The 15553-nt window shown below is 32.1% G+C and overlaps 1 protein-coding gene across 1 annotated transcript in view; it reads left to right on the forward strand.

Annotated features, from left to right (window-relative positions):
• Window positions 1–48: 48 nt before the first annotated feature.
• Window positions 49–15553, forward strand: part of LOC129223845 (structural maintenance of chromosomes protein 3-like) — an 86351-nt gene continuing 70846 nt past the window's right edge. Inside the window, exons 1-6 of the mRNA XM_054858208.1 lie at window positions 49–266; window positions 9076–9151; window positions 10398–10436; window positions 13236–13375; window positions 15063–15142; window positions 15243–15321. Of these exons, the coding sequence (XP_054714183.1) occupies window positions 252–266; window positions 9076–9151; window positions 10398–10436; window positions 13236–13375; window positions 15063–15142; window positions 15243–15321 (429 nt within the window). The 5' untranslated portion in view covers window positions 49–251. The remainder of the gene's footprint in view (window positions 267–9075; window positions 9152–10397; window positions 10437–13235; window positions 13376–15062; window positions 15143–15242; window positions 15322–15553) is intronic.

Consider the following 15553-nt stretch of genomic DNA (forward strand, 5'->3'; position numbering starts at 1 on the left):
ATCCTACTGCGCAGTTTTTATTCCACCGGCCTAATAATACTATTCAGAAATTATGACATCTTGTTCAACGAAATGATAATTTTAAACCATTTGAAGCATATTTTCTGAAATATGTGAACAATTTTTTAGGAAATCTCATGAGGTGGCATCATTTGCCTGGATTTCCCGCCATACCCAGAGTTAAATGTTGCTTTCGTTGCTGTTTGTTTTGATTAAAAGCATTGATGATTTAGTCTGTGAAAATTGTCAATATGTTTATTAAACAGGTTAGACTTTGTTTGATTTTTGTTTTATGTATGATATTACATCATAAATATTCTATTATTAAGAAACTCATCATGAAATTTCGATACTTCTATGGCTGTATAGGCTTCTAGACGGAAGCGACTTGACTGTTCTGAATATGTATTGTAGTTCGATATGCCTTTGTTACTTTTCATTGTTATTGCGATAATATTTACTTATTGGAAATCTTTGTTTTTAGGACATTGCAATATGCCCTCCGTTTACAAAATATTTGTTTGTTTATGAACCGAATTATTAAATGGTATGTAATGTGATGTTCTGACACTCGTTGTAAACAAGATTTCACTTTGAAGTAGGCTTTGCATTACTCATCATTTGTCTCCTAGAATGCGTGGAAATATAATTAAATGAAATGCTTGTTTGTCCCTGAGATGTGTCATTGCAAACAACACTGGGTATTGTCAAGTGAATTTTACTGTTAAATGCCCTCTAGTTGAAAAGATTAAGTATTTGAGACTTTTTTTTTTTGAATATTACATGTGCAGGGTTACACACATAAGTTCAATTTTAAATTCTTCAACAATGCTAAATTTTATCTTCATTTTTGCTTCCATTCTATTAGCTTGAATCTTTTTCTAAAAGCTGATTCATTTACAAGGCAAATTTTTGTAGTTTATTTGTATTCAATGATCTTTTCGTGCTTAGGCATTCATGAAGTGATAACAACCCTGTATTATGTTTTTTCGTGGCATTACTTGTTTCATCTGATTGAGAAGGTCTGCAGACACGCTCCAGGGGCGACCACAGGGGGGGGGGGGAGAAAAGACACCTGTTGGCCTGGGTTCGAACCTTAAAGGGGCCCAATATTTTTGAAACTAGGGGTGAAATATAGAAGTAAACAATATAGAGGGGGCCCTGGAAAACCGTGACAGCCCCAAAATTTCCGTGCACGCCCCCTGGACACGCTGCCGTGCTAAATGCATAAGTTGTATTTGCAGCCAAGTTCAAAATAAGAAAATAGCTATTTAAAGTTTGCTTCCATGAATTTGATTCAAATGCTACTTCTTCAGAATTTTTTTAAAAATATTTCCCGTTGACAAATGGTCATAGGGGGCTGGTGCACCAAAAGAAGGGGCGTGGCCCCAGATTTTTTTTTTGTTAAGTTGGGCTATGTTACTGACTTTTAATATTACATATTTACGAACTTCCAAAAATGTAAGATATGGCATTGCTAATCGGGACGGATGGCCACCATAGACTTTCCCCTTCCATTTCAAAGTTATTCTTATGAAATAAGACGAGAAAAGTCCATTTATGTTTGAAATGTTTAGTTTTTATTTTAGTGAAAAAAATCAATCCACCCAAAAAAAAAATCATTTTCATTCGATCATTAATTTTTAACATTAAAAAGTGATGGGCAAGGCCGAAGGCTCGCCTATTACTTTTGGAAATAAGGGAACAGTTGTGTCCCCCCCTGTAAGGAAACCCCCCCCCCCTGTACAAACCGCCTATGAAAATGACCATAAAACATTGTATACAGTCGACTCCCGCTACAACGCGATCCGACTTACGCGAAATGGCTATAACGCGAGTTTTTCAGGAGCAACGATTTTAGAGCTAAAGCGAATTTCTTACTCTCAGCACAAAAAAATTTGGAAAGAAATCGTGATGCTAAGTTTCGGCTTTGTTATTAACTACTAAACATTGACTTCGTGAATGTACTTTTATCCTTTCAGCATCATTGACTGCACAAGTTCTCATACACCTCACTATAAACATAGATTTATTAGTGTGTATGTATCATGACTGCTCATTTTTCATTTATTTATTCTAAATATGAAAGGTGATGAAATGTTGAGGCCCTTGGCACGCTGTTTCATCTACAGTTTGGGTGGAAACAAAAAGCGAAAGTTTGCCACAATTTAAGAAAAGCTAAAGATTCTTCATACTCTTGAACAACTAGAAAGTGAGTTGAAGGTAGCACGACAATTAAATCTTTCATACGTATAATTGAAACAGGGGTCTGGCCAGAGGATATTTGGGTCCATTAACGGACCCTTCACGAAAATCCGATCAACCAAAACGGACCTTTCACAAAATCCCGATCAACCAAAACGGACCTTTCACAAATTCCCGATCAACCAAAACGAACCCTTCACAAAAGTCTGATAAACAAGAACAAATCTTTCACAAATTGTTTATTGAAAGAGCAAATCTGAAATCAAAATAACGCATCCCATATTAAATGGATAATTTTTGAAACCTTTTTTAAAGTCAAATTAGAGGGATCAGCTTATACAAAATCTGCTAATTTTGCAAAGAAAAAAAAATCGGTACTTTTGTGATGCTCCTGCAAGCGATAAATTGATACTGCCAAATAAATATAATGCTTGTTATTTGTTTCTTGAAAAGAAATTAACAGCTGAAAATAAGTTTAGTTTTAAATAATTTTGTTTGTTTTATCACAGCTAATTAGCAGTAGTGGTGTTGTAAACTTTTCTGAAAAGGCTTTGGTAAGCACTTTTCTCGCTGCTGCTGATGATTTAATAAACAATAATAATATATATCAGCAAAATGAACTTAGAACTGCAAAGGGATAGTAAGGGTGGAGAAAAAATATGATCACTTCAGATAGGGTTACCAACTTCAAAATTATTGCCATTTAGCGTCTGGTGTTAAACCTTTATAATGACTTGATTAGAAAATATTCTCATCATTTTACCAACTTGTCAATATTTGTGTTTTTATGGTGGGGTGCAATGTTTAACTTATTTTGGGAGAATATTATATGGGTTTGATTTTTCGATGCTAACAAGGATGATTAACTTTAAATAAACTCTTTTACTTGCCGTTTTTTTTCTTTAGATGCCTACATTTTGAAAAATACAATCTTTTAACATCCGATATGAGAATCATGTTTTGTTCTTTTTTCAAGCTAACTTCGTTTATTAGGATGTAAATAAATGAAAAGTCTCTATTTTTGTTAGAACACTCATTTCAAGTTTTTAAAGCAAACTTCCATTTTCTTTATGAGTCGAAAATTAAAATGCTGAATCGATTGTTTAATTTTATTTTTGCTTTAACTGTGTCCACACATATTAATGATATGTTTATCATAGGACTCTAAAATGCAATTTAAAAATAATTTTATCAAAAATTCTGTGCTTTTTTAAGAGTGTCTTGGGTCAAAAAGTTAAATGCTGAACCCCCCCCCCCTACCTCATCTGAATTTTATTTATTTATTTATTTATTTTATTATTATTATTATTTTTTTTTTGTTACATTTATTTTAAATGCTGCACAGAAATATTTCTAGTATAATTTAATATAATGTAGAATGGTAGAAAAATATTGCTACTTGAGGGAGCGATGCCCCCTCCCCCCGCCAAATGCTAGAAAAACACCCCAGAATTGTATTCTCAACATAGAAGAGGAAAACACTCTACCTTTAAGTTTAAATGATGCAGTTTGGCCCGCTCTAAATTCTAAAATTTCAACTTAACAATTTAATTTTTTTTTTTTTTTTTTTTTTGCAAAATTATTTAAGTTTTCACAAAATTAATTCACTTTTCACAAAATTATTTTATTTTTCACAAAAAACGGACCTTGTGAAAAATCCTGGACAGACCCCTGTGAAAGTCAAAAGCCAAGCGAAGGCAAACTGTATAAGTCCAGACCTTTGTTTTATTGTGAAACTCAGAGTAATGTTTCAGCAAAATGCAAACAATATGAAATTGGAATCTGCTTTTGTATTGTAGATTAGAGACCCTGAAAGAGAGGTGTTACCATAGATGTAAATGCTATAAAAGTTAATGCGAAGTTACCGTGGTTAAAAATATATTAGAATGACGATCAGATTGCGCAGCATAGCTCATCATCTTCAATTTTTAAGTTATAAATATAACTTATTGTATCTACTAGTACTCTTACAGTGCAGTGCTTTATTATTATTACATACTGTATGTACCATACTGTTTTATTTTTATGTCTCTCTCTCCCATTGATCATTGATTTTGTGCATCGTAACAGTATTTTATGTTGAATAATGCAGCAATATTTTAAAAATATATAAAAATTCAGCATTTTATGTAAAAACGATAATATAGAGTTAAAAAATGGTCTAAAACAGTTTAAAGGGTATTTTAAAATGTCTAAAATGATTGGGTATGTTAATAAAAAATCATATACACAACACTTTTCCACAACTCGAAATTTCGACTTACGCGAAGAGTCTTGGAACGCATCCCTCACTTAAGTCAGGATCCTACTGTATAAACGAAATATGTAACTCAGAACCGCCTGGTGATCGTAACTCCATTTTGAAAAAAGTGCTGAAATGCCGATTCGAATTTGTGCTTAGTACGGCAGTACATGTACTGTATGGAATTGTAATGAACATTTTCTGTAATGTAGAATATTTTAGGTTTTATCCCCCCACTGCATTTACATACCAGCTAACTCTTCCGGATTTCCCGAAAGATTTACGGATTTTCATGTCTTTTTCCGGTTATGTGCAAAATCTTCCGGATTTTTCATGTTTTGTAGGAAAAAAATTATCTCGCCAATTTTTGCTCTAACCATATTTTTGTAAAACGCCGCCCCGCGTTTTAGGTCAAGGAGAGGTTCCCGTAGGAGAATCGCACGAGAACACGTTAGGCAGGATTATGACGTCACTCAGTGATACAGCACATGACTTCATCGGGATCCAATCGAAGCAAGCGTTGTAGTGGGCAACAAATTGAACAATTTAAGCGCCGTTTATCATTTTCTCGTTCGCTCAGTTTGTGCTGTTTTTGCTTCGTTCTTTTTTTAAGATGAGTAAACGTTATTTCTAAACTCTTAAAGAAAGCAATACAACTAATTTTTATTAAACAAAATTATGTTCAATTGATATGAAGCTCATAACTAATTTCATATTGTTAAATGTAAAGACGGTAGGTGTCCTGTTTGATTTTATTTTGCGTTAAAATCTTCTGGATAAAAAAATAAAAACTTCCAGATTTTTTTATTCTCTGAGGTTGGCAGGTATGCATTTACTCTAACTCGCAACATTATGTAAGAATATTGCTTTTTGGATAAACTTCATGTTTCTGCTCCTTTTCCACTTTTTTGTGATTCTCTTTTGTGGATTAGAAATAATGCTGAATATAAATAATTATAAACTGACAGACAGACATACAGATACAGCGTGTGTTTCACAAAGACTGGTCTGAGAATTAAAGACTTATCATTTTTGTACAGCAAATTATAAGTCTTCAAAATATGACATTTGGGCATCAACACATCACTGCCAGCATTTTTCCATTCTACATAGACTCCCTGGAAATCTTAAATGTAGCTAAAAGTAGAGTGTGAGAGACGTGAAAAAACATTGATTACAAGCAATTTTTAAATGGGCTTCTGAGAAATTGTACTGTATCAACAATTGGTTTTCAAAGTATACTTTTAATAATTAGTTGTAAATGAAATGCCTCACTTCCCAAATCAATTAACTCCATAAAACAAAAAGTCGAGAAAAGTGATGAAGAAGATAGTGTTATCTATAGGAGTGAATAGGCCCTCGTGTTACATTTTCTGCCATCACATGATCAGAAATGTACTGAACTAAAACTTTAATATAAATTCACATGCTAAGCATTGATTAAGCACTATTAAAGCAGAAATGATGATTTTTTTTAAAAAAAAGTGCACTTAATCGATTTGGCAACTGAGGCATCCAAATATACTGTACATGTTGTTGTTGTTTGTCCCACTTGGCAGACAGAAACATCATACCAAGTCCATGAAGCCGTGCGAACAAAGTCCCTCCAAAACAGCAGAAGGGTCGGAATACAGCTGATTCAGGTCACAGCCGATGCAAGAGAAAATATGGGCGGGAGCAGCCTGAGTCAAATTGCATTTTGGGCACAAGGGGAAAACCTTAATACCAGCCACATGTCGCTGTGCTCGAGTGTGTCCACTTCTCAGTCGGGCTAGGATGGTTTGATGTTCTCTACTACTTGCCCGAAGTAAAGCAGCACCAGTGCAGGATGCTTTGTACCATTCATGTATAGGGGGCTGTCTCCAAGAGGAACTGATGCTTTGCTTAACACGGGTTGCAATTTCTGAAAAAGAAAGGCATCCGTTATGAGGAGAAATCTCTTGGCTCCCCTGACGAGCCAGCCCATCAGCAATCTCATTTCCAAATACATCAACATGTGATGGTATCCATTGAAAAGTAATGGTGAGACGTTTACTCAAGTGTTTTAGATGTTGGATTATGTTCAGAGTCGTTTTGTCACCTTCTTTTCCACCATTCAGACAGATGCTGAATAGAGCTTCGGCTATCACTCAAGATCCAAATATGAGTACTGACACTCTCTGTGACACAATAATTCAGAGCCTCCTCAATAGCTAGAAGTTCGGCCCGGAAGCCGGAGCAAAAATCGGGGTTTTTAATACAAACCTTAATGCCGTTTCCTTCCCTGATATAAACACCGCTACCGGAGATAGCGCCGTCACCCCTGATACCGTCGGTATATATTTGCAACACATGGGATTTGGTGAATAACCTCCAAAGCAAGTTGTCTAAGATACTCCGGGTGTTGGGAGCTCTTGTTGGTGGTACGAGCACAAGTGAGGTTTGAAGAAAACTCATTCATATAATGATGGGGCAGCATCCAGACACAAGTACATACAGTGGCTCCCAAAAGTGTTCGTACACCTACGATTTTCAATGAAATAGGCCATTATCCATTGGTTAGAATTAATATTTCGGAATAGGTATTTTATTATAAGATCTATGATCTATATTTAACAAAACTACATGAAAATTTTTAATAAAACATTAAAACATAATTTTAAAAAAATCAAAAACCAAAAATTGCCGGAAATTTTATCTCACAAAAGTCTTCGTACACTTTGAAAAAATGTCAAAAAATTAGTAAATAATCTAATTTTTTACAGAGTTATTATTTAGTAGAACATCATGCAGTATCAACAAGAGCTTTTAAACGTCTGGGAATAGATTTCATTGTTTTTTCTTTCTTTTTTTTGCGTAATTTCTGAGTAAGTGTTCAACCCCAGTTTGAGTCTTACTGTTTCTAGCTCTATTTTCGTTTCAAAGCTGTATTTTCGTAATCTAGCCCCCAGATATCTCTAAATATGTTACATTAAGATCAAATCTGGAGATTGAGGGGGTATTTCTAAGCTTAAGGACAATTTTTGAGGCACCAAACGCAAACGTGTGCTTCTTATCGTTATCTCGATAAAAAACAAAGTTGTTTCCGATTACCAAATTTTGGGCTAATAGTTTAAAATTGCTTTTTAAAATATTTAAATGAACAGCATGATTCATTATTTAATCAAAAAATTCCAAATTTCCAAGTCCTGATGCTGTAATGCACCCTCACACTAAAACACTTTCACCGTCCTGATTAACTGATCCAACTAAGTTCTTCAGATTAAATTCCTCATTTTTTCTTTTATTTACAATTATACAACAATTTAACCCAAAATGTTAAATTTATTTTCATCTATAAGTAAGACGTTGTTCCAAAACGTTTTGAGCTTATTTATCATTGATTTTGCGACGGAAAGCGTAAGCTTACTGTTATTCGCACGAACAAGAAAATTTCTGCAGGAAGAGGTCCCATTTAATCCAGTTAATCAGAGAACTTGGCGAACAATTTTAGGTGAAAATTAAACGTAAAATGTTTCATTCAATTCTGCAGAAATTTTTTCAGCACTCAAATGTGTATTTTTCATATTTTTTTTAAATGTAAACCTCCGATCACGCATTGTTAACTTTGCCAGTTGACCTTTTCTTACCGTGTTTTCGATCCTATTCTTGTCTTTAAAGCATTTTACCAAGCACTTCACTATAGAATGGTATAAATTACCTTATTTAGAGACATTTCAAACCAATTTACTGCTACTGTGAGTAAACAATTCAAATTTCGAATGGTGTTTGTGGTGTTTTTCAAATACCAGTCATTTTAAAGTAATAAGCACAATATTAAGGAATAAATAAACACAAAATTAAAGCCAAATGACTTTTAAGGGTCAACACAATGCAAAAATAATAAAAAAAATGACATATGATAGTTTTAATCATGAATTTATTCGAAAAAATTTGAGTGTACGACGACTTTTGTGGCGCATTATTTCTCCGTCTCTTCATTTTTTGACAAATTTCAAAAATAAAATCTGGCAATATTTTGAAAAAAACTACTGAGTTTTATTCAGAATGGCATAAGAATGGTGTGAAAAAAAATTGGACTTCATATTCAAATTCAGTTTTGCGTTATTTTGGTTTTACTACAAAATTTCAAGGTGTACGAACACTTTTGGGAGCCACTGTAAATATATGAAGAATTTTGTTTTTTAATTCAGTAGATATGATTTACATACATAGGTAAATTTATCTAATTTGTTCATTATTGTCAATGTGTTATCAAAATCAATTCTAAAGCGATCTATTAAGCGGAGACTACTACTACTGTATTTTGTTAGTCATCCTTTTGTATTTTATGAAATTGTTTTCATTACAAAAACTATGGCAAATGGCATCACTCAGGCATATGGACAACTTACATGCAATACTTTATAATAACATCCCAAGGTTTGTCTGTAAATATAATAAAAGTATGTTCTTGATGATCTGGAAAAGTTTTAGGCTTTGAAAATTTTCTGTAATCCCTTATAATGATCACATGTCATTTTGATAACAATGTATCAACCTCACTAATGTACTTGTTTACTTTTACACTTTAAAAAGAATACTCTTACATTTATCATTTATAGTAATAGCAAGGCGTTTTTATTTTAGAAACAATTATTTTTTTCCAGATTGTTATTCAAGGCTTCAGAAGCTACAGAGAACAAACTGTTGTGGAACCTTTCAGTCCTCGTCACAATGTGATAGGTAAGCTAGAAAATATTTGTAAATTATATATTATATGTAAATTAATATATATATAAATATACAGTAAAATCCCTCTAATGCGAACACTGACGGGACAAATTTTTTTGTTCGCAATAGAGGGAATTAAAAATTGTCCGCTTAAGAGGGGTGTCCGTTAGGAGGGGTTTTACTGTATATATCACATATCATTCTTGAAAATAGTTAATTGATTAATTTTATTGTTTTGAGAATCTTGATAATGTAATCGTTTATTTCAAAAACCAGTCAAGCGACAAAATTTGTAATTTTAGGAAAGCATCTATAATTACATCTATTACATCTGTGATGATTACAACATTGTTTATTGAAATAAATATACCTAAATATGTATCCCTTTTAGATTAAAACACTGTAATCCTTATAGAAAAATTTTAATACGAAGGTTCAAATGCTTTTTCAAAATTTTAGAGTTAGTTGCTTCACTCATTTTTGAAATAAACGGTTTAGTTATCCTTTGCGTAACAGTAAAGTTTGAAGAAGCAGTTTTTAAAGGAAACAATTTAGAGAAATACCTCTAAAGCGCAGATACTGTTTTCTAATCACAAAAGTCGTATCTGCAGCCGAATTCATAGTTAGAAATTGCTGTTTAAGTTTTGCTCCTTTATGTATTTGATTCAGATTCAACTTTTTAAAAAATTTTTGAAAAACATTTCCCATTAACATTTGACCATAGAACATCGTATTTGGTGAAATATATGACAAAGAACTACCGGATAAGTGCAGATACCACTTTTGTAAAATAAGAAATAACATAGTCAAGTGGCACAAATTGCAGATTACTGCAGATACATGTTTCGCCGTTACAAGGAACGCCTTTTTCAATGCAAAAGAAAGGAGCTTATGGATGAAAAGACATCCAACATCCATAAGCTCATTTCTTTTGCATTGAAAAAGACGTTTCTTGTAACGCCGAAACAAGTGTCTGCAGTAATCTGCAATTAATGCTACATATTTGTTATTGTTTCTTATTTTACATTTTTTGCACGAAGACATTTATTCAACCACTTTTGTGCTTTGCTTAGCACTGCAGTCTACATCAAATTTTAGCCGTTACAAGGTCAGATCAAAAACCTTCTGTTAACTGTAAGAAATGTCAGAAAATTCTGTGATACGTATTACCTTTTATTACTTCTGGTGATTTCTTCGTTTTGATTTTTTATTTATTTGAGTAACTGTATCAAGTAAAACATATGTTGTCTTATTTCAGTTGGTCGAAATGGATCTGGGAAAAGTAATTTTTTCTATGGTAAGTCCAACTAAAGAACAATCTATTTTTTTACTAGCTTCTTTTATCATTTTTAAGCTTTAAAAAAAATTAAATAAAACTCTTTAGAACCATTTACTTATATTCTCTTTAATTACAAGTTTTTTCATCTAAACATTACTTTCTTTAAAAATATGTTTTCCTATGATAAACGATAAAATCAACTTTATTAAAAATATATTTATTGCATATGCAATGCACATGCTCTTTTTTTCAATTCAGACACAAATGATTACCAGCAAAAAAATGTTAATTGGTAGCATATTGACATCTTTTTTTTTTAATGCGTAAATTTTTTGCCCTCGTCTCCCCATTATCAAGATTTTTATAAAGGTCTTCACCTCTTGCATATGAAAGATGTCTTTTATTTGGAAACCCGCTAAATTTGGCAACTTTTCTTAAAATTTCTGGAGACTTTAAGACCTCATATTTTGATAATGCTAACAAGAAGGCAAATAATTTGTGCATCCAAAAAATTTTTTTGGTATGCCCTTTCGATTGCTACTGTTTTAGCTTTTTTTTTCCCATTTTACGCACATGTATGGTTTCCTGGTAAGGAACAGTAATAATCAAACGACCCTTGTGATAGCAGCTTAGTATTGACAGTTAAATGATTCCCCCCCCCCCCCACACAGTCCAAAGTAAAAGATAAAGAAAAATAAGGTGATTAACAGTGTTATAAAAAAGCAGTTTTTAGGCCTATGTTGTGAAAAACATTTAATTATTATGTATAAATTTCAAATCCTTAGCACTAAATTTTATGTTTAAAATTTTAGATTGCCAGTAACCTTTCAATTCATTGTGGTAACAGTATGCGACTGAGGTAAAGGAGTAAAAAGAAACATTCCATCAATTTTAAAATTTTTAAAAATATGTTTGCATTATTTCTATTTAGTGATGTTTATTTTTTATGTATAGCCCCATACACAGCGTGTTCCCATTCAACCTGCAAGATCTCTATTTTCTAAACCATTAGTCCTATGCGCATACTTCCAGGTGCCGAATTAAGATATGAAAAGTTTGAAGCAAAAAAAAAAAAAAATGTTAGCAAAAAAATAAAGCAAAAGGTATAAATAAAGCAAAATATTACTAAATTAAAGACTTGTATTTTTTCTTGCCAATGGATTTGAAATTCTCTGTTGATGCTCTTTTGTGGTGTTTTAAAATAATATTTAATCCTTCAAAGTTTGTTTAGTTTTAAGTGTTTCTGGGGACTCTTCATCAATATTAAACTTAAAACTAGAGACGTACCAAGTATCACTTTGGCGGAGTAGCCGAGTACCGAGTACTTGGCCTTTCACTACTCGGCCGAGTACCGAGCTACCCAGTATCAATTATGTTTTAAGAAGAACCACTGACACATACGTAGTACATTTTGAACTTATTGGAATAGTAGAATAGACCTTCATGTCCATATAATAGTATTTAAAACAATATTCCAGCTGAAATTTAATTATGCCTTATTTAAAAGATTTTGTTGTGTCAAAAATTTTAGAAAAAAGTTATTTTTAAAATTAAAAATAAACAAAAGGTGTGATTAATCAAGTTAGAATTAAAACAAATTATACCAATCTATTACAGTTCTAGTCTGCCAAACATAAATAATTTTTAAAAGCAAATAGAGGAATACTGCAGACACGTGCTTCTGCGTTACAAGTGACGTCTTTTTGAGGGCATAAAACGTGAGCTAATGAATGTAAAGACATTCGACCAAAAAATCCGACTTTTGTCGGATGTCTTTAAATCCATGAGCTCACATTTTATGCATTGAAAAAGGCGTTCCTCACAATGCCAAAACACGTGTCTGCAGTGTTCCTGCACATTTGTGCTTTTAACGTTGTTTTGTTTGCTTTTATTTTTTAAGCAAAGTTATTTTTATGTTCCTTATAAATAATTTTTGTTTGTAGCAAAAATCCATTTAATGATATAAAAATTCCATATTTCCTATACTTCCTTTTTTTGCCCAATTTTTTATAAATAAATTTTATCAACTTTGAAGACATTAAAATAAAGATTTATTCGATTGAAGCAATATAAACTTAATTATTCCTAAAATTTAACCTTGGCTTGTAAATTTGAACTGTTAGTGATTGCAGTATATTATGTACCTGCATTTATTATTAATTGTAATATCTGTCTTGAACGATATTCAATTTTTTGCAACTACTCGGTATTGGCCGAGTACCGAATACTCTGCAAATTGGCCGAGTACCGAATAGTTACCAAGTACTCGGTATGTCTCTACTTAAAACATAAGAATACGTCAAATGCTGAAACAAAACAAGGCCAGACATGTGAACAGTGTAAGGAAATTCTTAGTGCGAGGTACACCAGAGAAAAAATGAATCCCTGGTCTGGACATTAATTTACATGACATTCAAAGCATGTTAGCACATACCTAGCATCGTTTCCTTGTTGCACATAAGTTGCTGATCATTCATTGTTCAAAGCATGAGTTAAATATTTTAGTTAATTATGTTGATTTTCTTAATGATTCTTTTCACATTGTTACAGACGTCACTAAGGAAAATAATATTTGATGAAACAACTAATTGACCATTTAACATAATAGTTAATTAGTAGGTTGTTGTTATACAATAGTTAGTTCGAAAACACTATGTTGAGTTATCACATTACCAACATGCTTAGCTTAACACATTCATGGTTGTTATTAGAACTTTTGAAAAAAAATTTTGAAAGAACAAAATAGTGCATTAAGAAAAGAATTAAAATTTGAACCTTTTTTGCACATATTTTACTAATACAATATTTATTTCTCAGCCATTCAGTTTGTACTGAGTGATGAATTTTCTCACTTACGACCTGAGCAGCGCCAAGCCTTGATGCATGAAGGTACTGGTCCTCGTGTCTTAAGTGCTTATGTGGAGATCATTTTTGACAACTCTGATAATCGATTGCCGGTGAGTTTTTTCTCTTCCATAAACTAATAAATTTTTTTTATGTTTTTGTATTAATGTCTATAAAATATTCCTACTATCCGATTTGTTTACCTTTTTTACGGTTACCCAAACATTTGACTTTAATATGGTGAAGAATATACTATTTTGCATTCCTGTAATTGCTGAAAAAATAAATTAATGATAAGTTAGTCTCCTTTGTGAAAACGACAATTTTTTACAATTTATCTATTTTTATTTGGTTATGACTAGACTGCTAAAAGTCAAAATAAGTTTGATAATACTGATCAAAATGTTATTCCAACTGAAAAAAAGTTGCTAAAAAGGATCATATACCCTTAGTTATTAACAAGTAAGCTTTGTTGTTTTTCTTTTGATGAAAGGAAAGATTGTTGTACATATTTAAACCCGTTTATAACGAGCCCTGATTTAATGAAAACCTGGATTTAGCGATTAAATCGAGAATATTTGGTTGGTACAATGTTAGATCTGTGGCAGCATAACTTACTTTCAACGAGCGAAACTAGCTTAAAGTGAGCAATATTTTTGTAATTCATAAATTTTTGTTGATATGACTTCCAGCTCAACTTACCCTTTTTTAGAAAAAATCTTTTGAAAATCTTAAGGCATCCAAAAGTTAGTCGTACATCCTGAGAAAAATTGCTGATGGTCCTTATTTATTCTTATTATTTGTGGAGCAGAGAAGCATTTGAAAATAAATATTTGTTGAGGCAACTATGTTATCACTTCCGAGGTGTGCTTCCGAAGATATTGTAGTTTAAATTCAAGCAAATGCAGATGAAAAATATAATGAAAGCAACGACAATAATGACAAATGTGAAGAATTTGAAACTGAACCACCTTCAGGGTCAATGGCTTTTGATGTGCAGAAAAAATTCAAGCTTTTTTCAAAGTCAGAGGTGCTAGTGTGGATTTTTTTTCGGGTGCATAAGAAAGATACAATCAGAAAATAAGGCAGTTCAAAGCGAATTAACCAGAAATAATAATATAAGCAAGTGTGTATGTTTTTGTGAATTTTTCAGAAACTTGTTTTTTGCAAGCACTCGGTTATAACGAGCAAATATCTTAGCCCCTTTCACGCTCATTATAAGCGACTTCGACTGTAGTTCAAATATCAGTTCTTTAATTCAGAGTATGAACTGCATGCTACATATCTCTCCATGATGAAGCTAGAAAAAAGGGAAATTTAGCTGCTAAAGGTAGATATTGGATTGAATACCCAAAACGAGTTCAAAACTTTGTTACCTAGTGATAAAAAAGCCATTTTATTTAAGTGCCCAGGGATTTTACATCAATTGCAGTAAGCATATGTAAGCATAGTGTTTTGAGGACTTCAAAATTTCTTGTTCTGAAATTTTCTAGAAATTTTAAATCAATAGTTCGCATAAAAGCTATTGCGTCTTCAAGCAGCATTCATTATACATACTAATGTTGTTTACCTATTGGTACTGTATTGTGAAATAGGTTTGTTTCATCTATTTCACAATAGGGTGAAATAATTGTAGCTTTAAGGAAATAGGTTTTTTCCCGAAGACAAACTGAGAGACAAAACAGGAATTTTCCTGAGACGATTTGTTTTTGTTACATCACTGTTAATATATGTAATTGATAATGTGCTATTATTATATTATGTAGAACTAATAGTGCTGTTTCTTCTTTTCTACTGTAGATTGAAAAGGAAGAAGTATCCCTTCGAAGAGTCATTGGGTCAAAGAAAGATCAATATTTTTTAAATAAAAAGATGGTCACGTATGTATTGAATTTAATCATCAAACAAAAATATAGTAATAATAAGGCCTAGTTTATGATTTTCAGTATTTCATACTGTTTGCATTTTGATTCTATTCAGGCGTACAGATGTCATGAATCTTTTAGAAAGTGCTGGATTTTCAAGGAGTAATCCTTATTACATTGTAAAGCAAGGAAAGGTAGGTTGTCATAATTGCATGTATTTATTTATTTTGACTCGTGTTTTTTTTTTTAATTATTATTTTCTTTTATTTGTTTTAATACTTATTTCAAGTTTAATCTCTAATAATCTATACATTTCAAATCAATTTTTGTATGTAAAAAATGAAAAAAAAAAGGTTGTAAGAATAAAGTTAATTAGTATGTGTTTTCTCTATTACGTGATAAGAGTCGGTTTTAAGTTAAAAACTG

The sequence above is a fragment of the Uloborus diversus genome, chromosome 6, assembly GCF_026930045.1.
Source record: "Uloborus diversus isolate 005 chromosome 6, Udiv.v.3.1, whole genome shotgun sequence".
In the NCBI taxonomy this organism is placed as follows: domain Eukaryota; kingdom Metazoa; phylum Arthropoda; class Arachnida; order Araneae; family Uloboridae; genus Uloborus; species Uloborus diversus.